Below are 22,804 nucleotides of genomic sequence, written 5' to 3'. Positions count from 1 at the left end.
GGTAGGCCTGTGCTCAGAACTGCAGGTTTCCAGGGGATGTGCACAACCGGATCTGAGGATGGCTGTCTTGGTTGGAATTTAGTTAACCATATGTTTCAGTTAACTAGCATTTTTCTCCTTGCCCTTCACTTTTAGGAGGAAAACCTCAACAGAATATTCTAAGATTTATCTGGGATTAAAAAACCCGTGTAATTACTAGACTCTGTATCTACCTATTTACCTATTATAGCACCCTATGTCCATGAATCTTTACAGTTTGTGATTTTTCAGACCCTGGAGTAATATGAGGATCCCGAATCATCATTATTAGTAAATTAGATTAAATTATAGAGACAGGAAATTGTACTCATGTATTTGTGAAACATTTTCACCAAAGATATAATTAAATATTGTTTTTAAGTTGTGAAAAATTTTAAATCTGTAAAAAAAGCTGAAAGAATAGAGCAATGAATATCCAAGTTCTAACCTGGATGCGCCAATTGTTAACATTTTGTCATACATTTTTGGGTCATTTTCTCTCTCTCTCTCTCAGCCATTTCTGAGTACCTCAGAGTACGTTATAGACATCATGACTTTCTACCCCTAAATACTTCAGCATGTATCCCCTAGGAATCTAGTCTTCTACATAATCACAGTATATTTATCACACCTGAGAAAGTAACATGAATTTTATACACACACACAGGATCCAGGATCCAATCAAAGTTTCCTTTGGTTGTCATCTTTTTTTTCTTTTTTTTTTTAAATTCAGGCCCGTGGTGGCCACTGTGTGCTCTGACTGACCTGGTTGTCACCTCTTTAGTCTCTTTTAATCTAGAACAATCCTCCCCTCCTCCTTTTTGTCTCTTATGACATTGAGGGTTTTTTTTTTAAGGAGTCAGGATTTTCAGGATAATTGTCTTGCATAATGCCCTACAAAGTAGATTTTTTAAATTTGTTTTCCTCTTGAGTAGAGATAGATAATAATTTTGGGGGGGGGGAATAATGTAAAAGTGATGTTATGCTTTCTTGTTGCATCATATCAGGTGGTGCATGTTGTCAGGCTCTCCTTTTATTAGTGATGTTAAATTTGATCACTTTAGACGCCAGGTCTCTCCATAAAGGCACTGTTTTCCCTTTGTAACTAAAAAGTTACCTGTAGAGTGATCCTTTAACATCATATGAATAGTCAGATTCCCAACAACCTTTTACCCACTGGTAAAATTGTCTCAAAACAATTATTACACTGTGAGGGGCAAGTGGTGATTTTCTAATCCTGTCATTCCTTTCATGTTTATGACAATTATCTGTATAGAAGAGCTTTCAGCGGGTTTTCAATCTTATTTTTCTATACCGAGGAAGTGAGAAATCTCTCCATTGTCTAAGTAATCAGTTCAAGCAAATTTTTACTTAATATTTGTGGGACTACAGAGTTGCGTCTCCGCAGGATCCCAGCAGGAATCTTGGGTATTATCACTGAGAAGGCAGAAGGGAGCAGATAGTTGTCATTTTTGGCAGAGAAAAAAGTGATGCTAGAGAGACATGGCTGGAATTAGTACTTTCTAGAATATGCACTGTGCAATTTGGTAGCCACTAGACACATGTGGCTGTTTAAATTTAAATTAATTAAAATGAAATAAAACTTAAAATGCAGTTCCTCAGTCATTTTAACTACATTTCAAGTGGCTACCACATTGGACAGCGCAGGTCTAGAACACTGCCATCACCGCGGAAAGTTCTGTTGGATGATGTGCATCTAGAATCACTCTCAAGTTCCCCCAAGCAAAATGTCGAACCAGTTTGGGATGAGGTTAGGGTGGCCCTGATTTTGTGAGTTTATCAGGTTGTTCCAATGTTTCATACTCCGTTGTTTGAATTCTGGCCTGGCCATGTGGGCCCAGGATAATAGATGAATTCCTCTTATGTTTCCAGGACTTGAATGAAAATAGTCAAAACCTAGTCTTTATAAGCAGTTCTTGTTAAACAGAATTTATTTTAATTCTTGTTAAACAATTTTTTTTTTCTCCTAGCAGAGGTTAGTTGAAAGAACAGAGGGGGCTAGACTTCATTTGGAAGCTTTTATTATGTTTGGCTTTATTTTCTTCATTGTAGGAAAAGGCACACTTAAGCCTTTTCTCTTACCCTTAGGGTTCCTATTTCACCTAGGCTGATAAAATCCATTTGTTTTATCTTTACTGCGTGGAAGCCACTTACAAAGGCAATACACCTGTTTCAAAATTCACAGTAGAGAAAGGAGAGACTGCCCGTGGCAGGTATGAACTGCTGTGCTCTTCGCCATCCTGCCCGCCGTGCCCTTCAGATCACATCGTCTCGTTGCTTCTGCCCCACAGTAGCCTCTCTGTGGTTAGGCAGAAGGCTGTCGTGTCACCAGGCGTTCCGGTAGGCTGTCTGGGAGACAGACTGGTAACCAGTGCTCTGCCCCTCTCTCTGGGGCTTTACTGGGGAGCTCATCTATGCAAATTAGTCTGCCACGAAGTGGCTCCATGCGGCTGTAGAATCCACAGAACAAGACCTAACGTTGGATTCCTAGCTGTTGGTCTTACAGATCTGACACCATATAGAGGACATTTCTCTATGGAACGTACATTAGAGACTCTCAAAACAGGTGAGAGTTAAAGATCAACAGCTAGGAATTCAGTGTGACCTCTCCTCTACCACTTCAGTACGTTAGACACTTTGGGAGCACTGAGGCTCTCGTGTGACCTCTGTGGGTAGTCCTAGGGCCCCAGAATATTTCATTTCCAAAAAAATCTATGTGAGGTTTGTTGCTCAGAAGTCCCTGGATAATGTCCAGCTGTGAGGTCAAGCCTCCAAGCCTCAGAAACCCCTGCCAGAAATTGACCTCTAGACACAGCAAAGTCAATCTAATTCACTACAAAGATTCCATCAAACCTCAGGCCTGTGGGGAGGAAATCTGGTGCCAGGTACACTATAGGTTTTAACAAAGTGCTCAGAACAGGGCCTGGCTTGGTAGGCATTCAGTAAATATTTGCTGAATGCATGAATTCATCTCGTGGTTTTTAAACTTTGCCTTCAGCAAAATATGGGGTGACTGTTGCCTTTCCTTCTGTATCTCCTCACCCCCATCCAGGGGGCATGCACCTTGGCTTAGTGCTTGGCAAGCCTGGAGTAAAACAGAGTAGAGGCTGCCAGTATGTCTGTGTTGTCTTCTATTCGTCCTTTCCGTTAGTCTCTTTTCTCAGGATATATCCTGGGCATCACAGGTGGAGAAGCGGGAGGGAGAGGAGGAAAAATAAGGCACACGTGGGGCTTTGCACATCCACTGTCTGCTCATCGGAGTCAACGCCCTGGTGCCAGACAGCAAATAACACACGTGGTCAAGGCCATTCAGCACCTCTCTTCAAGCTCAAATCAGACCTGCTGAAAGCTGTGTTTTCTATTTGGCTTTTATGATACCAGCCACTCTTTGCAGTATCAGAGGGAACAAGGAAAGTAGAGAATTTTCCTGGCATCTTTGTCTCCTCCTCCACTGCCCCATGTTATCCATGTCATCAGTGCCACAGTTCTCTGCCTTAGAATGAGGAAGGTTCAAGGATAAAGAATTAACAGATACATAGGGCAACAGTTGGTATGTTGCTAAGCCAAGTCAGCTTATCCTAGTGCTTTCATGGAATTCGTTATAAGTGGATTGTGCCACCTTGCTTTTTCTTTGTGTCTTCAGTTGCTGATCTCAAACGTGTGAGTTCTCAGGTCATCTGTGCTGCAGGAGGATGCGGGGCCACCAGGATAGAAAGTTAATGATATGCATGCTGAAATATTTAGGGGAAGTGTACAGATGTCTTCGACTTTATTTGAATTCATCCAAAAAATAAGGTGGATGATAGAGAGAGGGCTAGGTATGTAATAAAGAAAATACAGCAAAATGTTAATGGTAGAATCTAGGTGAGGGGTATACAGGTGTTCACTATAAATTCTTTCAAAACTTACCTGGATATATGAAAAATTCCATAACAAAAGGTTAGGAAATAAAAGCAGGTCAGAGGGGTGTAAGGAAGCAGCAGAGAGGAAGAGGCCTGGGGCGGCAGGACCCACCTTTTGCTACCTGGGACCATCTGGTGCAGGAAGGCAGGCGGACAGTTTGCCCGCTGTTGCCGTTCCCCAGAGGTCTTGCTTAAGGTGTCAGCACACAGGTTGATTGCCCGGCCTACCCCTGGGATCTGATGTGGTGTATGACCTCTTCCGCACGACTTTTGCATGACAGCCTTCCCCTTCTTTTAGCTAACCACTCCTTCCACCTCGGCAAGATGGTCAGCCTCTGGGCTACTTTCAGCCAGCCTGGCCGCTATGGTCCAAGCTAATAATCTCTGTTTTTCTCCTTGTCTTTCTCTCTGATGACTTATAGAGTTGGTGTTGATCCAGATCAAGACCCACCACCCAACAATGACAGCTTCCAAGTCTTACAAGGGGTAAGTCACAAGAGATGCTTCTTCTCAGGGAGGTGTTATTAAAAATAGCTAAAATTTATTGAACGCTTACTGCACGCCAAGCAGTTTATGTGGATTCCCTCATTGTGGTCTTGACAACAACCTTATGAAGTAGGAACTGTTATCCCCAGTTTACAGATTAGAAGCTGAAGTTTGAGAGTTGAAGTGAGTCATCTAAGGTCAGAGAATTAGAAAATGATGGAGGCAGGATTTGACTCCAAAGTCCCTGTTCTTAAACAACATATTAAGGGGCCCAAAAGTGTGTTTAAGCTGACCCTCTACCTTCCAAGAATGGATATATGGATACACTGGTGATTGGCTCACGGTAACTGGTTCTGGGAAGGAGAGGGATGTGATCAACTCTCCAGCCCAGGGAATCTGAGCAAGAGAGGAGGGACGCCGGGTGACGGCGCGGCAGTAGCAGAGCAGCAGCCCTCAGCCCCATAGGTGATGAAGGTCACAGCAAGGCTAACGGTTAAGATTTGGGCAGGATCGTGGTGGCAGTGACAGCCTGGAGTGGAAGCTGTAGAAGCAGGTGAGGGCAAGAGCGCTATGGCCGCATCTCGTGTGACAGCAGGGAAGAGTTCCTGCGGCCACAGAGAATCCTGATGGAGACCGGGGTGGGGCGGGGGTGGGGGTGGTGGGGGAAGAGGCGCGTGCTGGTCCTTGGTTTTGCCATCTGCTCCGGTCACCCTTGCAGCATAATGCACTGCCCCAAACATAGGAAGGAAAGGGAACAACAATTTCGTATCCACATGCATTCTCTAGGTTTGGAAAGGGCATAGTCGGGACAGCTTGCCTTTGCTCCATGAAGAAACCTGGGGGTAACTCAACAGCTGGGAGCTGGAATCATCCAAAGGCTCATTCGCTCATGTCTGGCGCCTGGGCTGGGAGGACTCAGACTAGGACCGGCGACTAGAATGCCTGTGATGGCTCCTCCATGGCCTCAGGGTATGGGGCTTCTTATGTGATGGCTCAGGCTTCCAAAAGCCCGTGTCCCAGCAAGCAGGGTGGAGACTATGTGGCCCTTTCTGGCCTAACCTTGGGAGTCACACAGCATCACTTCCGTGACTTTCTCTTGCTTACAACAAGTTGCTAGGGCCAGCCCAGATTCAGCGGGAGGAGATAGAGACCATCACCTCTGGATGGGAGGAGCATAAGCGAAGTGGCAGCCCTGTTCTAAAGCTGCTGTATCAGCCCTGTTGTGGGGCTGGTGGGCTCATTCTGCCTCCAGGTTTTGCTCCTTCCCCAGGCCAGCATTTCCTGGGCAGGCAAGGTGGGGGAAGGGAAAGTCACGATAGGAGCAGAGATTTGTTTCCAAAATGTTATTATTTGGCCTTGAGAGTGAAGAACTGTTTTGTTCAGCATAGAATACCCAGTGCTGAGCACAGTGCCTGGTCCATGGGGGGCCTGATCGGTATTTGATGGGAAGATGGGGCAGCGAGAGCAGCACAGGGCATGGGAAACTTCACTGACCGCGTGCATGTGTTGTCCGCAAAGCCATGTCGAGTGTTTCTTTTTCTTTCAGTCAGCTTTGCATCACACTCATCATTGCACTTAATCCCAAATCCAGTCTGCATGTCTTAGATTCCCTAGGATCTTCTAAAGGACTCCAGCTACCAAATCAGATTGAACACATCTCGCAAAATGTGGTGCCGTGTGGGGCCCAGGTGTGCCACCACAGCTTTCTGTGAGGGAGGTCACAGCCTGATGAGCCATTCTTGGGTTGATGCCCCTTAAGGGACACAAAGCCGTGACCTCTGAAAGTTCTGGGCATTTTGGGAAGAGCTTTCAGTGAGCTTCACTTGGAGATTTGGTGCCCACTTTAATGGTGCTCCAGAAGACCTTTGCGACTATATTAGAATTGGCCATTGTGCCAGTTGGGAACATGTGGTTTCAATGAGAAGCTCTTTTTGAAAAGTTGCTATTTGACTCGAGCTTTGATTAAGGACTTTAGAAAACAGGGGTTCAGGAACTGTGCACCTGGCAGCCAATTTAGAGTCTGACAGTTTGGGTTCCCCCATACCCAATACTGGGATCTGAGGAAAGCTGGGTGAAATTCATGATGGACATCCTCATTTCATCGAAGGGAAAATAATGGCTCTGGTAGGATACACATCCTCCATAGACCTGTGGCTAGACAAGTTAATTTTGTAAGAAAAACAGATCACTGCCAGGTGGATATCGAGGGTTTGGGGCAATTTCATCTTGACAGTTCCAAGTTGCTCAACACCGCCCCCCCCCCGGCCATTTTGCTGTGATAGCTAAGGTAGCGCCCCCAGCCTCAGGCAGGGTGAACATTGGAAACCGCCCTTTGGGCCAATTTTGACCAGGCGGGTGGCAGCCACTTCCGTTGCACTCCCAGTGACGCCCCTTTGGCCGGCCCTGGTCAGGAGCTGTGTCACACCTTCCCTTTAACCTCCCTCCTTCCAAACCTTATACGCAGTCTTGCAGAGGGCCCTCAAAGGCAGTTCTGTTGGCATTTTGAAAGTCTTTCAAGATTGCTGTCAGACTGGAGAAAAAAAAGGCGAACTTCAAGTTCAGTTCTTCAGGACACCTTCTGAAAAATGACTCATGCCCTCATGCAGAAAGGGCCTCATTTCTCCAAGTCCTCCTGGCCTGACTTCTTGATCCAGTAAGCCATTAACAACAGGGCTGGGAGCACTCAGTGGTCATGAGAAACCAGTAAAACAGAGAACTAAATGGGCTTCTCAGTTTTGGGTGAAACCCTGGGTTCCTTGCAGCTTCCCCTGAAATGGATCCAGGTCACATGCTCAATGTTGTCATGAAACTGAAATCAGAGGTGGGGGAAGTCCAGATGTTTGTTCCCCATCTTGCTAAAAACAAACAAAGTGATATTTGATGGGAAAGCACAATTTATAAGGAGCACGATTTTCCTCACCACTCCTAGAAGCCCAAGGTTATAAGCAGAGTCATGGCTACAGAGCCACAGAATATTAGCTCATGTGGGCGAAGGAAGGGAGCTGTTGGCCAGAACTTTTGGCTCTATGTGAGGGAAGCATAAGAATATTGTGGATAGACTTCAGCTTCATGTCCCTGGCAAGTTTGACTCATTAGAACAAAACAAAACAAAAAACTCAGCTGCTTTGTTTCTGCGGAGGTCTTGGTGACTTTGCAACCAAAACAAAAACAAGCCCAGCTGGAGGCAAGCTGCCTGGGCCTGGGGGTGGCCTCCCAACCCATTCAAGGGGGGATTTTTCATGCCAGATGCAGCTGAGATTTATGTTGGCCGGACACACAGACACATCATTCACTTCCTTCCCCAAGTTTACAGAAGCGTGCTCATTGATGAGGCCGCTTTGGAGTAGCTAGGAACATGAATCTGAATGTATCCCGCCTCTGCCATCTCAGCAGGACAAGGTCACAAGCAGGATATTAATGGAATGTGGGGGAAGGGAAACCACTGTGCTTGTGGTGTGTGTGTGTGTGTGTGTGTGTGTCTGTGTGTGTGTACCTGAAAACTGCAGAAACTCAGCTGTTTATAGTTGCATTCACATATACCTTTCTGGGCAAGTTGGATTTGTTTGTTCCTTGGTCCTCCCCCAGTTTCCTTGCAGGCTAAAATCTGACATCCAGTCCTTTAAATCTTTAACTTCAAACAGTTGCTGAAGTGCCTTTCCTCAGATTACTACTCTCTGACTGCCTTCCCCACCACACTTTTTTGTTTTTCTGATTGCCTCCCTTGGCCCCTGATTTCCCTTTCTGCTATTCTGTTTTTTTTTTTTTTGTCTTAGAAGTTCAAAATTAACATTAATTTATTCATTCATTTGACAAGTATTTATGGAGCATCTGTTGTATTTCAGACATTCTTGCAGGCTCTGGGAATACATTTGCAAACACAACAGATGAATCTCTGTCCTTAAGGGCTTGGTGACAATGTGATGAAGGATAAGGGTGGAGAGTAGCAGAGGCGAGACGGTGGAGGGCCTTGTCTGCTTCTTCAAGAGGGACCGTGAACCTCCCCCTGCTGTTCCAAGTGTCCCCATGGACAGCAGCCTGGGCATCACCAGAGAGCTCGTTAGAAATGCAGACTCTCAGGCCCCACCTGAACCCACAGAATCAGAATGTTCACTTTAACAGGGTGCCCAGGAGGGTTGTGTGCACTTTACAATTTGAGAAGCCCTGGTGGAGGCAGTGTGGAGCTCTTAATTCCCTGTTTTTAAACCCTGTGTTACCCCCTTCTGAGAAACCTTGGCCCCATCATCCCAGGGACATGAGAAAGACCCAAATCGGGTTGCATCAATTATGTACTCTTTTGCTCTGCATAGTTTCATATCGTTGCTGTAACAAATTGCCACAAACTCAGTGGCTTAAAACAACACAGTCTTACAGTTCTGTAGGTCAGAAGTCTGGTGGGCTCTATTGGTTTCTCTCTTTTAGGTCTCTTAAGGCCAAAATCAAGGTGTCAGTGGGGTTGGGCTCTGGGGGAGAAGCCACTTCCAGGCTCCTTCAGGTTGTTGGTAGAATTCCCTTCCATGTGCTTGTAGGACTGAGGTCCTGTTTCCTTGCTGGCCATTGGCCGGGAGTCAAGCTCAGGTCCTAGAAGCACCCGCGTTTCCTGGCTCTTGGCCCCCTCCACTTCCAACTATGAAAACTTCATGCTCGGAATGTCTCCTGCCTCTTCTCCCACTGCATCTCTCTGACTCTCTTGCCCCCCTTGTCCACTTCTCAGGGGCCCATGTGATTATACTGGGCCTACCTGGAAAACCTTAAGTCCACCCACAAAGCCCCTTTTGCCATGTAACGTTAACAGCCTCAGGCTCCAGGGATTAGGATGTAGAAATCTTTGGGGAGCAGGGGCAGTATTCTGCTCTATCTCTGAAAAAAAAAATAAGCTGTTCTCATTATTGTAATGACCTTAACATAAAAAATCCATCTCTTAACAATAAGAACGGAATGAAATATAACTCTACCCAGAAATCATTATTCATTAGTTCTAGAAAAATTATTTCAAAATAGGACCTTTTGCCACTCCCCAGGTCTTTAATCTGCTTTCTTTTTCTTCACCCCATATGTATCTGTCTGTCTGTCTCCCCCTCTGGAAATATGCTCCTCAAGTGGCAGGTGCTGGGTCTCATTCCTCTTTGTGTTTCCAGCACCCAGCATGGTACCTGGCACACAGTAGGTGCTTAATGAATGCAGGAGAAATAGCCATTCATTGTTTGATGCTCAAAAATTGGTGATAAGCAGAGCTAGTGGTATTTATTTTCCTGAAGGGGCTTCTCTACTAACAATTTCAGGAAAATGTTTTAAAATCCCTTGTGTAACTCATAAGGACAGAGAGCAGAATGGTGGTTACCAGGGGCTGGGGGATGGGGGAGGGGGAGATTTGGGGAGATGTTTAAGGGTACAAACTTGCAACTAGTAGATAAACAAGTTCTGGAGAGCTAATGTACAGCATAGTGAATGTAGTCAACAATACTATATTATAAACTATCAAGTTGCTAAGAGACTAGATCTTAATTGTGCTCATCACAAAATAGAAATGGTAATTATGTGACAGGATAGAGGCATTAGCTAACCTACGGTGGTAATCAAACTGCAATATATAAACATATCAAACCAACACTGGTGTACACCTTAAACATATGCAATGTTATATGTCAATTATGTCTCAATTTAAACTTGCCCAGAGTCACACAGCAGGGCAAAGGCACAGTCAGGAGTAGAGCTAGGACTTGGACCCAGGTAGTCTGTTGAGAAAGCCTGTGATGGTTACACCTATGCCTCTTGGAGCACTGCATTGCCTTTGAAACATTTCTCAGAGATGCCAACCTTGTGCACAGCCTTGAAAGATGAATAGGGATCAGCCAGGTAGGTGTTGTGGGTGGGAGAAGGTGAGAGTATGCAAGGGTGTTCTGGATTCTAGAAGCAGCCTGAACTAAAGACATGGGGGTGTGAACCGTCCTGGTGGGGATGGAGGTTTTGAGGAGGACGTGGTGGGAGAGCCAAGTCCCCGCTTTTTCTCTGGGCAGCCCAGGCAGGCGGCCCACCTATCGTAGGATCACCTGCACCCACACCGACCCCTGCTTGGAGCCCGCAGGAAGGGCTGGCCGGCTTGTGAATGGTAGCCGCCCAAATCATGCTAGGAAGCAGTTGTTGGTTGTCTTCCGGGTCAGCTTAAAAAAATCAGTCCTGTTCCACAGACCCTCCCCGATTTCCCCAAAGCCTCTATGTGTGGCTTTATCCAAGTTCTTCCTGTACGTAATCATGCTTCTGGCCCCATCTCTTAGAATAAGAAGTTATTTAACACCCCCGTTACAGAGTTGCACTTTTTATTTGCCCTGAATTTGTAACCTTTCAGGGTTGGCTCTTAGTATCTTACATTTCCAAGGTCACTTTATCTTATTTGTGAACTGCAGGCATATCTCTTTGTAGCCTGAGAAGACCTTTTCTTAATTTGCCTTCAAAAAAAAGCCTTTCCCTTGCTTTACTCATTTTCATAGTCCCTCTTGGGGCTTATATAGGTCAGTCTCCTGTAGCTTCCTTAAGGTGAGATGGCAAGAACTTAGGTGTTGCAGGCCATGAGAATGCACTGTGATTTGATAATGCAGAGGTTAGGATGACAGAATAGGGGTTTGCCATTTTTATTGTTATTTTAGTGGAAGAGCAGACAAAAGTGACTTTGGGGAACTTGTCTTATGCCCAATGGTTTATAGCGTCCTTCCAGAAGATGTTTATCATCTTGCTAGTTTTTTCTTTAGTAAGATTCTACAGACACTTAGAACCAAGGGCTTAGAGCCTATCACTTTATAAAGAAGCATCTAATTTTTTTCGTGAAACGGTCATCTCTCAAAAAAGTCATCTACCACTTCTCCACTCAGTCGTGTGGCATTTCGAAATCTCCCTAGAGTTGTCATTGGGCTAGCAATTCATTACCCGAAGGAATGATTGTTATCTGCAAATAGAGACATTTCTGTGCCCCCTTTTCCCTACGTGATTTATTAAAATGTGAAATAAAGTTGGTCTCTGGGGTCTCTCCTTTTTATTTCCTCATCCACAGAAGGGCCCATTTAACTAAGCCATTTGCATATATGTCACTAAACGTTCCTCAAATACCGTGGGGGACTCTGTTTTTAAAAGTCATCTTTGCCATTGGAAATATTAGGAATTTAAATAGTGCTTGCTAACTTCCCTCCCTATGCTTGTCTGTATCTTACCTTCTCAGAGACTTCTGACTCCTTCTTGGCATCTCCACTACAGGTAGAATTTACACCCACTGAAATTTGGAACTACATACTTGTAATCGTTGACTCAACTTCTATTTGGTTCTTCTTGATTGCCCCTTACTTGTAGAGCTGCCTCTCCCTAGAACATTCAAGAGGAGGCTGATAAAAATGGCTGCGCTTCACAAGCAGCCTGTACTTTCAGAGCTTGTCATCCAGCAACGTAGAACCCCAGCAGGGCCCTCAGACTGCTGCCATCAGTCCACTTTTTAATATTAATTGTGCTGCTTATCCTACTTGCACAGAACAGATTTCCTAAACCACAAATGAATGATTGTGCCAGTTACTTTGAAAATGAAATGATGGGGATGTTTGAGTTGGAAAGGCATGAGAGGAGTAGTAAAGGAACGTACTACTTGAGGGCAGAGAAAATAACAGACATGCTGATTCTGGCTCCCTTTCCCCTGCCCACCACCCCCCGCCCCCGCCTTCCTAAAGCTGGGAGGGCAAGTTCCTAACTGCCTGGAACACAATGCAGGTGCCTGGGTAAGGACCACAAAGAGCCCTTGGCTGGTTTGTCAGGAAACTCAACCAAGCGTGATTTCCCCAGGCCAGCTGTGGGGGACCTGGAAAGTTGGTTTTACAGACGCTTTCTTTAATCTTCTCTATAAATCAATTTTGGCCTGTTAGGATCTAGACTACTTCAGGGTAATTAACCTGCTAAAAGGCACTCTGAGGAAAATTACAGTAAAAATGTCAAAAGAAATTTTGTACTACATTGAGTTGGTCTACCCTCAGACATAACCAAGCCTGTTTCTTTGGGGATTGATTTGTCTGCCTTTTGGATTTATTTGATTTCTTTTAAAATATTACCTCCCAATAAATCTTTGAAATTTTGGCGATACAGGATGTTTGAGCTCAAAATCTCTAAAGGTTATGGTTAAAAGGGAAGCTTTTCCCCCTATTTCAATCCCTTTTCTGCAACTAAGTATCTTTCTTCTTGTTTGTTCCTAGGATGGTCCAGATACTGCCAGAGGAAACCGGACAAAGCAGGAGAGTGCATGGCTATTCAGGCTGTGGTACAGCTTTGACCACAAGTATCCTTTTAAGAGGATTCCCTGTGTTTGTGAAACATCAATGATGAAATCCTCTTGTTGAGTTGTCAGTGAATGACTTCTGATGAGCAAGGAAAGATGTGTGCTTGCTGCTACAGGTGTAGTCAGTCCTCTCTTGGGACACATGCAATGATCATTCAACCACAGGCAGTCATAATGAGCATCTCTCTGGCCAAGAGGAATGTTTGCACATCATTAGGGTAGCCAGTCCACAGCCTGATAGACTCACGTGGCTCTTCAGAGCTTTGTGTCCAAGGGAAATATGCCTGTGTAGGTGAATTAGTTAAAATTCCACTTGAACCGTGCTGTGGTCAGGAAGGGAAGTGGAGGTTGGCCAGTTAATCCATGTGGAGAGGATGATTCCTATTGGCTGAACCAAGTCTGGCCAAGTCTGATCCTGGCCTTAACTGGACCACATGCAAGGCAGACTCTGTTCTAGTAGATTCACTTGGCCTCAGGTGAAAAATTGAAAACCAAAAAGTTACGCTTTCATGGTTTCTTAAGTTGACGTAGCGGTCAAATGGGTAGGTAGCTTATATATATGGTCTTTGGAGACTTTGAAAGTGTTTAAAATTTTTTTATTGACGTAAAGAATACGTATAGGAAAGTACATAAATCATAAGTGCTCAGCGAGTTATTGCAAAATAAGTACGCTCAATACCAAACAGGTCACGAAACACAAAATTACCAGTTCCCCTCATGCCATAACCCAATTACTGCCCCTTTCTTCTCCCCAAACGTAACCACTCTCCTAACTTCTAGCAACACTTAATAATATTACCTGTTTCTGAACTTTGTATAAATGTGATTATAGAGTGTATATATTTTAGTATCTGGTTTGTTTGGCTTGACATTATTTGTGTGATTCATCCATGTTGTAGCTCTAGTTCATCTATTTTCATTGCTGCATAGTATTTCATTGTATGAATATATCATGATTTATTTATCATCCTGTTGATGAACATGTAGATTGTTTCTAATTTGGAGCTACGATGAAAAATACCGCTATGAACATTCTTATACATGTCTTTTGGTGCATGTTTACATACATTTTTGTTGGGAATACACCCAGGAGTGAAATTGCTGAGTCATAGGACATGCAAAGGTTCAACTTTAGAAGATGGTGTCCAACCTAGAGCCTAGAGTATTTATGTAGACTTCCTCAGAAGACCCTGGACTCCAGTTTTTGTCAGATTCACTCTGTTTTTGTGAGTCTGCCAGATGCTCTGCTTAGCTTCTCAGATGCTTTTAGGGAAAACGTGGCTCACCGTGTGCAGGGCTCACCTCTTGGATTTCCTTTTCCAGACTCTGGCCCTCTTCACTGCCATGGTAGCTTTCTGATGCCATTAAGCAGAAAATGTTGTGTTTTATTTTCCCAGCTTTTCTAGTTAGCCTCAGTGGAAAAAATGGTTCAAACTACCTTGTTTGCTATTAACTAAAATAGAACCCCCAGGGATTTTTTTTAAGTCATATGAATTTTGTCTACATTGTAATTCAGAATGCATGTTACTCACTGGGCTTGGAAAGGATGTAGAGAAAATTGGAGAGAGTTCACAGGAGAGTGACAAAATGCTAAAGTGATAGATCATTTGGACAGTAAACGAATAAGGAAACATTGGGCTTGAACTACATTTTAGACTAAATTTAGGCATATACAGAACATTCCATCCAACAACAGAATATACATTCTTCTCAAGTGCACATGGAACATTCTCCAGGATAGATCATATGTTGGGTCACAAACAAATCTTAGCAAATTTATGAAAATTGAAATCATACCAAGTATCTTTTCTGACCACAATAGTATGAAACTAGAAATCAGTAACAGGAGAAAAACTGGAAAGTTCACAAATATGTGGACATTAAACAACACACTCCTAAACAATCAATGGGTCAATGGAGAAATCAGAAGAGAAATTTAAAAATTATCTTGAGACTAATGAAAATGGAAACACAACACACGAAAACTTATGGGATGCAACAAAAGCAGTTTAGAGAGGGAAGTTCATAGTGATAAGTGATACATTAAGTGATACATTAAGAAAAAAGAAAGATCTCAAACAACCTAACTTTACTCCTCAAGGAACTAGAAAAAGAAAAGAACAAACAAAGCTCAAAATTAGTAGAAGGAAGGAAATAACAAAGGCCAGAGAAGAAATAAATAAAATAGAGACTCAGAAAACAATAGAAAAGATCAACGAAACTAAGAGTTGGTTTTTTGAAAAGATGAACAAAATTGATAAGCGTTTAGTTAGACTAAGAAAAAGAGAAGACTCAAATAAATAACATCAGAAATGAAAGAGGAGACATTACAACTAATACCACAGAAATATATAGGCTCATAAGAGACTACTGTGAACAATTATTCACCAAAAATCGTATAACCTAAAAGAAATGGATAAATTCCTAGAAACATGCAACTTACCAAGACTGGATCATGAAGAAATAGAAAATCTGAACAGACCAATACAAGTAAGGACATTGAATCAGTAATTAAAAACCTCACAGCAAAGAAAAGCCCAGGACTATATGGCTTCACTGGTGAATTCTACCAACCATTTAAAGAAGAATTAATCCGGGAATTCCCTGGAGGTCCAGTAGTTAGGACTCCGGGCTCTCACTGCCGAGGGCCCAGGTTCAATCCCTGGTGGGGGAACTAAGATCCCACAAGCCGTGCGGTGCAGCCAAAAAAAAAAAAAAAAGGAAAGAAAGAATTAACCCTTCTCAAACTCTTCCAAAAAATTGAAGATGGGGGAATACTCCCAAATTCATTTTTTGAGGCCAGCATGGCCCTGATGTTAAAGCCCACCAAGGACACTACAAGAAAAGAAAATTACAGGCCAGTATCCCTGGTGAACATAGATGTAAAAATCTTCAACAAAATACTAAAAAACTGAATTCTATAGCACATTAAAAGGATCAGACATCATAATCAAGTGGGATTTATCCCTGGGGGATGCCACATAATCAATGTGAACACCAGATTAACAAAATAAAAATCATGTGATCATCTCAATAGATGCAGAAAAAGCATTTGACAAAATCCAGCATTCTTTTATGATAAAAACTCTCAACAAATTAGGTATAGATGGAATGTACCTCAACATAATAAAGGCCACATATGACAAACCCACAGCTAACATGATACTCAGTGGTGAAAAGCTGAAAGCTTTTCCTGTCAGATCTGGAGCAAGGCAAGGGTGTGCACTCTTGCCATGTCTATTCAACACAGTACTGGAAATCCTAACCAGAGCAGTTAGGCAAGAAAAATAAATAAAAGGCATACAAATCAGAAAGGTAGAAGTAAAATTGTCTCTGCAGATGACATGATCTCACATATAGAAAACCCTGAAGATTCTACCAAGAAATTGTTTGAAGCTTTTAAACTAAATCACTAAAGTTACAGGAGATAATATCAGCATACAAAAATCAGTTGCATTTCTATATACTAACAATGAACTATCCAAAAAAGAAATTAAGAAAACAATTCCATTACAGTAGCATCAAAAACAATAAAATACTTAGGAATAAATTTAACCAAGGAGTGAAGATCTATATGCTGAAAATTAAAGAACATTGACAAAAGAAATTGAAGAAGACACAAGTAAACGGAAAGATACCTGTGTTCATGGATTGGAAGAATTAATATTGTTAAAATGTCCACACTGCCCAAAGCGACCTACAGGTTCAGTACAATCTCTATCAAAACTCTGATGGTATTTTTCACAGTAAAAGAAAAACCATCCTAAAATTTGTATGGAACCACGAAAGAACCTAAATAGCTAAAGCCATCTTGAGGAAAAAGAACAAAGCTGGAGGCATCACACTTCCTGATTTCAAATTATATTACAAAGGTACAGTAATCAAAAAAGTATGGCATTGGCATAAAAACAGACACACAGATCAAAGGAACAGAATACGAAGTCCAGAAGTAAACCCTTGCATATAGAGTCAAGACCAACATGCCAAGGAAACACAATGGGGAAAGGGCAGTCTCTTTAATAAATGGTGTTGGGAAAACTGGACAGCCACATGCAAAAGAATGAAACTGGACCTCATCTTATACCACTCATAAAAATCAACTCAAAATGGATTAAAAACTTAAATGTAAGACCTGAAACCATAAAACTCCTAGATGAAAACAAAGGGGAAAAGCTCCTTGATATTGGTCTTGGCACTGATTTGTTCTTGTTGTTGTTGTGTTTGACACCAAAAGCGTAGGCAACAAGAGCAAAAATAAACACGTGTAAAATTTTTTACATCAAACTAAAAAATTTCTGCAAAGCAAAGGAAACCATCAACAAAATGAAAGTCCTAGGATGAAAAAAATTTTTCTGAGCTTAGAATTCTATACCCAAACTGTTAATCAAAAATGAGCAAAAAAAAGGAGGGTGGCTTTCAGACATGCAAGAATTCAGAAAGTTTAGCACCATGCAGACTATAAGAAGGGGGGAAAATAACATAAGGATTAAACAAAACAAAATCCAACTAAGGGGACAGTGATTTGTTATAACCCAGAAGAAATGAACAAGATCAAAAAGAAATTAAAAGAAGATCTTTTTTTTTTTGCAGGATACTCAAATGTCTTCTAACAAAGTTTAAATGACATTGTATTACATTTCCTTTAATAGTATTCCAATCACTCTGCTTGGTTACAGTGAATAATATTCATAAATTACATTATTACAAGTGCTGCTTATTGGTCTTTAACATTAGGCTCAATCCATAGACAAAGCAGATATTTGCTTATTAGTTACAGAATGCAAATGTTATATATCTACAGTATAAAATTAATTATAAATAAAAATTAGAAAGGAAAAAATTGAAAAGAGGCAGGAATGTAAGTGAATTAAATTTACCATCCTTCATAAGAGGGAGCTAAAAGCTGACTACAGTTTATAAATCAGGAAATAGGCGAAAAAAACTGTATTCTATAAAGTTGTAATGGTAAATTACCAGAAAGACTGGGTGGGAGGGAGGCTTGATATTTCATTTTTGCCCTTCCAACAATCTGAATATTTAAAATCTATCTGTAAATATTTTTTCTCTTTTAAAGAAGTTGTTAGAGGGCCTTCTGTATTTGGGAAGAGCGAGCTTGTCTTTGAACTGCCCAAGACAGGGTACTGAAAGGTAGCGTCTGGGTTCCCCGGAACTCTTTTGTATTAGTCATTCTGCAAATGCAGCTGCTGTCAGCTTCTGAGCTGAAGACACAAGAAAACTGATAGGCCTGTAGGGGCTGTTTCTAGGAATGAGGACAGCAGTCAGAGGGGGCTTGTTCTGCTTATAGAGTCCCAGCAGAGCCCACACATCCTCCTTTGATGAGTAATTCCCAGTCAGAATTTTACCCAGGGGTCACCCTTCCGTCTCCTCCTGTAGAGAAGCCTTTTCTCTCTCGTGCTGCTCTGAATGAAGACAGGAAGCGATGGTGCTCGGAGCAGTCATCCGCTTGGGTACAGACAGCTGTGACTCCTTCTCACCTGCCTTTAAAGTCTCTTGGCCATTCCTGCATTTGCAGTGGCCCTGTAGGTCTCCACCTTTTCCACACTGCTTCGGCTCTGGGTATCAGAAACGGTCCCAGCTCCATCGTAACGTGACACAGGGCTGCACATTTGGCAGCACAAATATCCGTAGATTGGCAAACCCTGAGCCAGTCTCCACAGAACAGTTGACCTTCATGTTAGAACGGGGGGCTCAATTGAGGGCAAGTTTGCTTCTCAGGGGACACTGGGCCATGTCAGGAGACATATTTGTTGTCACACCTGAGGGAAGGGTTGGGGGTGCTCTAGTGGGTAGAGGCCAGAGATGCTGCTAGACATCCTACAATGCAGGACAGCCCCCTACGACAAAGGGTGATCTGGCCCACAATGCCACTAGTGTCGAGGTGGAGGAACTGTGTTGGAGAGTCTGGGAGAGAGGCAGCGGCTAGAGGGAAGAATAGTCCTGTATGGGAAGGTGGGAGGTTGAGATCTGAGTGACCTTCGTGAAACCGTTTTGCCTTTTGCCGAGTCCTCTCAGGTCCTGTCCGCCTCGAACATTTCCACCATGTGACCTCTGGGGAGAGGGGACCCAGGGGCTGTAACATCTCCACTCCAGCTACACGATTTCCTGTTTCCAAAACATGAGCTGGTTGTGTGTCAAAAGCTGGAAGGCTGATCAAAACCAAAATTCTCATTCGGCATAACAAAGAAGGCAGAAGGGTGTTCTAATTAATCAGATATTCTTTCTAACTGAAAATGAGGAACCGCCAACCTGAAAGTTAACAGTTAACATTTAAGGCTGATGGGGCATAGTTTAATCTTGGATTCAGACTGTTGCAGACTACAGGTACTTCTGTATTGTACTGGTAAAATGGGGGAAAAGAGGCTTTTTGGGGGTAGAATGCCAGATGATTTACTCTTTGGGATTTCTAAACACATTTTGTTGGGTGTGTGTTTTCTTTGCAGGCACTTTTCCTTAATTCTCTTTTTAAAGTTACTTGAAGCCCATCCTCACACACAGTGGCCCCCCATTAACCACCACTCTCCCAGCTTGGTGTGGCTTGCTCGCTCGATGTCTGACCAGTCCCCAGGTGTATGACGTAAGTACAGCATGGCCGGGTTGCCATGGTAACACTGCAGTTTTGCTATGGCCTTTGCTTTGAATTCCACCAAACGTGATAGAGAACAGCATCAATGTCTCCTTCTCTTAAAGACAGTTGAGGCTTCCAGCCTCCCCAGCCCCTCCCCATATACAAATGGAATTCCTGTGCCACCTCTGATAAACTGTTTTTAAATTACAAAAAATGGGTCAGATGCCAAGAACACCATTTCCTTAGAACTGCTCCCGGTTTTGTAAAGTGATTTTTAATGCTTATGGTGAGTTTTTAGTGGAATATGAGCCTAGGTAATAATGCTAATTACCTTTCTTTTTATGTTGGAAGGATACAGACCAATAGATTAAAAAGTTAGTTTTATAATTTCCCATCCCATTTTATTTAATAAATCTGTCTTTTTTTGAATGCTGAATAGTTTACTCAGTTTGGACCTCTGTGTAAAGTGACAGTGTGGGCCATTTGGATGTGTTTTATCATCAGAAACAAAGGGTAGTGACTCGGCATCCTCACTTCTCCCACTAAAGAAGCTCCAACTGATGACACTGTTTGAGTTTGTTTCACTGGGCTTACGTGTTTCTTTGCCTTCTAGCTCTAGTCTCTTTTAACCAATTTCTAAAGCCTTCCTTCTTACTTAGGTTTTACAAGGGTCACTTTTCATGTCTCTGTAATAGTAAAGTAACTAACCCACTATGAAAACTTTATAAAAACCTTACCTAATCGGAAGCTTACCAGCTATTCCTCACACATCAGTTAGGGGTGTCTGGCCTACTTTGAACTCAGCATAAACTCAATATACTTCCAGGGACTTAAATTGAAAGTGCTCCCCTCACCACTTCCAGAGCCTGCCCAAGGTTTGCTTCCTGGGGTAATGTTTGGGCTGTGGATTCCCCACAGCCAACCCAAGATGCGGTGACTTGGGCTACAGGCAAGAACCACCCTCCATTCTGCTGCTACTGCCTTGGGCTGGGGTCCTGACTGGGGTCCCAGCCACCTCCAGACATGGAGAGGCCTGCTGCTGAGAGAGTGAGAGCAGAGAGTCTTTGGAAGTTTAACTGAGGAAGCCAGAGGTGAGAGAATGGAGGGGGCTCCATGTGGAGTCTAGTGCCGCGTGAGGGCATCAGATGAGCCATTCTCTGGGCTGTTTGACACACTTTTGGGTGCCCCCCCATCACCTGTAGGGCGTTTTATACTTCACCAAGATTCTTTGGGAGATATGGAAAATGTTCGTTATTCGTCATTTCCACTAACTCTAAACAAAATTTAGGTTTGAAAACCGCCTAGAAAACAGTGTTCGTCCACTTAATGAAAATGATCTGTGGATATTTAAATGCACACATTCCCACGACAGTCTTGCTTGCAGGTGTTTGCAGGGTTATTTCACTCCATTTCCATAGCAGCCCTCACTGGACAGCTAGTTATGTAATTACACAAACCTTCAGCTGAACAAAACTTTTGTCAATCCTGTCATCTGGAATTCGAGGGTGTGGGATAGTTTTGTTGTCAGCATAGAACATTCCTTAATCTTCCATCTGGAAATCCCTCTCCACTGGGTTTTACTACGTCCTTGTTTCTGAGTGACCTTTCCTGGGGTACTGTTTGTCTGGGCTTGTGAGTTTCATCATGGAATGGGACAATATCCAGTCTTGTTTTCTCCTGTCAGTGAATTTTGGCCCTGCTTCCCACTGCAAGGGGTCAGAGTGGGCCACGCCGGAACTTCCATCTGGGGGTATTCCTCTCTGTCCCCGTGTGGCTCCAAACCTCGAAACAGCAAAATACGTGCCAGGAGAGCCTTCTCCTGAACATTGGGAGCTAAGGAGCCCTGGGAGAGAGATTTTGACAGAGATGAACAAAAACATTACTTAGCACATGTATGCACGGGAGAAATGGAACGTGCTAAAACAGGGAACATGATGTCATCTGTTGTTAAGAAAAATATCGTGGAGCAGATGGAGTTTCAGGACTTTCAGAACTACTAATGGGGAGGAGGAAATTGGGGAGTTTGGAGTGAGCTTTAGAATTATGCTCTGCCCGAGTCAAGGATGTTTACTGAACTGTACATTTGCTCCCTGCCTCATTCCGGTGAGGGTTGGAGGCAGCAATCAAGAGGACTTGCGTGCTTGCCTGTTAAAAAAGCCGGAGCCCTGGTTAAGTGGAGTCACACTGTGGAGAGTGGAGAAGCCGATGTCACTGAGAAACAATGCAGAAAACAAGCATGTGCTTGTCACCCTTACGTGCCCAGAGATGGGCAAGGATAGGAGAGGCAAGGTAGGCAGAACCCACGGGTCCTGCCTGGGTCGGTGCATTTAACAGGCGTTCATCTAGCACCTCCTAAGAGGTCAGCAGCGCAAGGAAGGGTGCCAGGAAGAGGAGGAGATCACTGCTGTTCGGTGGTTTCTCACGTAGCTGGGGGATCCCCGGCCCGGACACGGGAGAATCTACCCCAGCCTCGGGCAGCGAGACCGAGTGGGGGCCACGTGGCTGTCAGGGAGGCAGGCTCAGCATCGCACACCAAGGAGACCCTGTCGTGTAGAGGCCGAAGGACCGCAAATGCACTTTGAAGGTAGATGGGAAATAGGAGAGAAAGAACCGTTTACGCGGAGCGGCTTGGAAGCATATGTTTGCCATTCAAGGAAGAAGTTCCCCGTGTTTGACGGCCGTGCAGCGGGGGCGCGGGGAGTGTACCGCCCCTTGCTTTGCTTGTTAAACCATCGGAGGGTGAAAGGTTGTGCCTCACGTCACGCTGCTTCGTGACACTCTCCCCATAGTCTCGTAGTTTCAAGTGGCTGCCACGTAGCCTGCTTTGCTCAGCCTTGTCTGTTCTGCTACCACCGCTGCCTAGCATGAGATGCCCCACCAGTCCTCTTCCCGACGGGGTGATTTTTCACATCTTTTATGTGGGTAGAACCAGTCTAGGGACAGCATAAATCCTAACTCTGCTTCCAAGCAGCTGGACAGCCACGGGCAAATTCCATGGATTCTCTCAGGTTTTCTTCTCTGTGACCTGAGTGTTTGTGCCCTTCATAGGGAAGGGGTGAGGATCAAATGAGAGCTTCTGTGACGTTCCTGGCAGGCGTATAATAGATGCTCGAGAAAACGTCCCCTCCCTCTCTGTCCGTCGCTTCATCCACCTGAGGGCTTCCTTCCCATCAGGGTGTTTCTGTGGGGACAGGAAGGAAACCCTAATTATGGCTTATCCTCTTCCCTGAATTGCTGACTAGGACAAAGAGTAGTTCAGCTGTAAACCAGGTGGGTTTAGGGTGGTCTGTACAGAGCAGGAGGCCACCTCCACCCCCGGAAGACCTTCCCAAAGAAGAGAGGACCTGAAACCTATTTGTAGGTTTGCCCAGGGACCTTACTCCTTCCTACCTTTGTGGGTTGGGAAGCCGAAAATTGGAGCTGATCTCCCTTTCTTCCCTTTTGTCACTTTTTGTCCCCAAGCTGTCAGGCATTTAAAATCAGAACTGC

The 22,804-nt window shown here is 43.8% G+C and overlaps 1 protein-coding gene across 4 annotated transcripts in view; it reads left to right on the top strand.

The window, feature by feature from the left end:
• SLC9A7 (solute carrier family 9 member A7) overlaps window positions 1-22,804 on the top strand; it is a 149,471-nt gene that overhangs the window by 120,815 nt on the left and 5,852 nt on the right. For all 4 annotated transcript variants that reach the window (XM_082446470.1, XM_082446468.1, XM_082446467.1 and 1 more), the window contains 3 exons: window positions 4,364-4,427; window positions 12,647-12,729; window positions 19,219-19,324. In XM_082446470.1, the coding sequence (XP_082302596.1) occupies window positions 4,364-4,427; window positions 12,647-12,729; window positions 19,219-19,324 (253 nt within the window). The remainder of the gene's footprint in view (window positions 1-4,363; window positions 4,428-12,646; window positions 12,730-19,218; window positions 19,325-22,804) is intronic.

The sequence above is a fragment of the Balaenoptera physalus genome (genome assembly GCF_965194825.1).
Source record: "Balaenoptera physalus genome assembly, chromosome: X".
NCBI classification, from domain to species: domain Eukaryota; kingdom Metazoa; phylum Chordata; class Mammalia; order Artiodactyla; family Balaenopteridae; genus Balaenoptera; species Balaenoptera physalus.
This window is presented reverse-complemented; position numbering and strand designations above follow the sequence as displayed.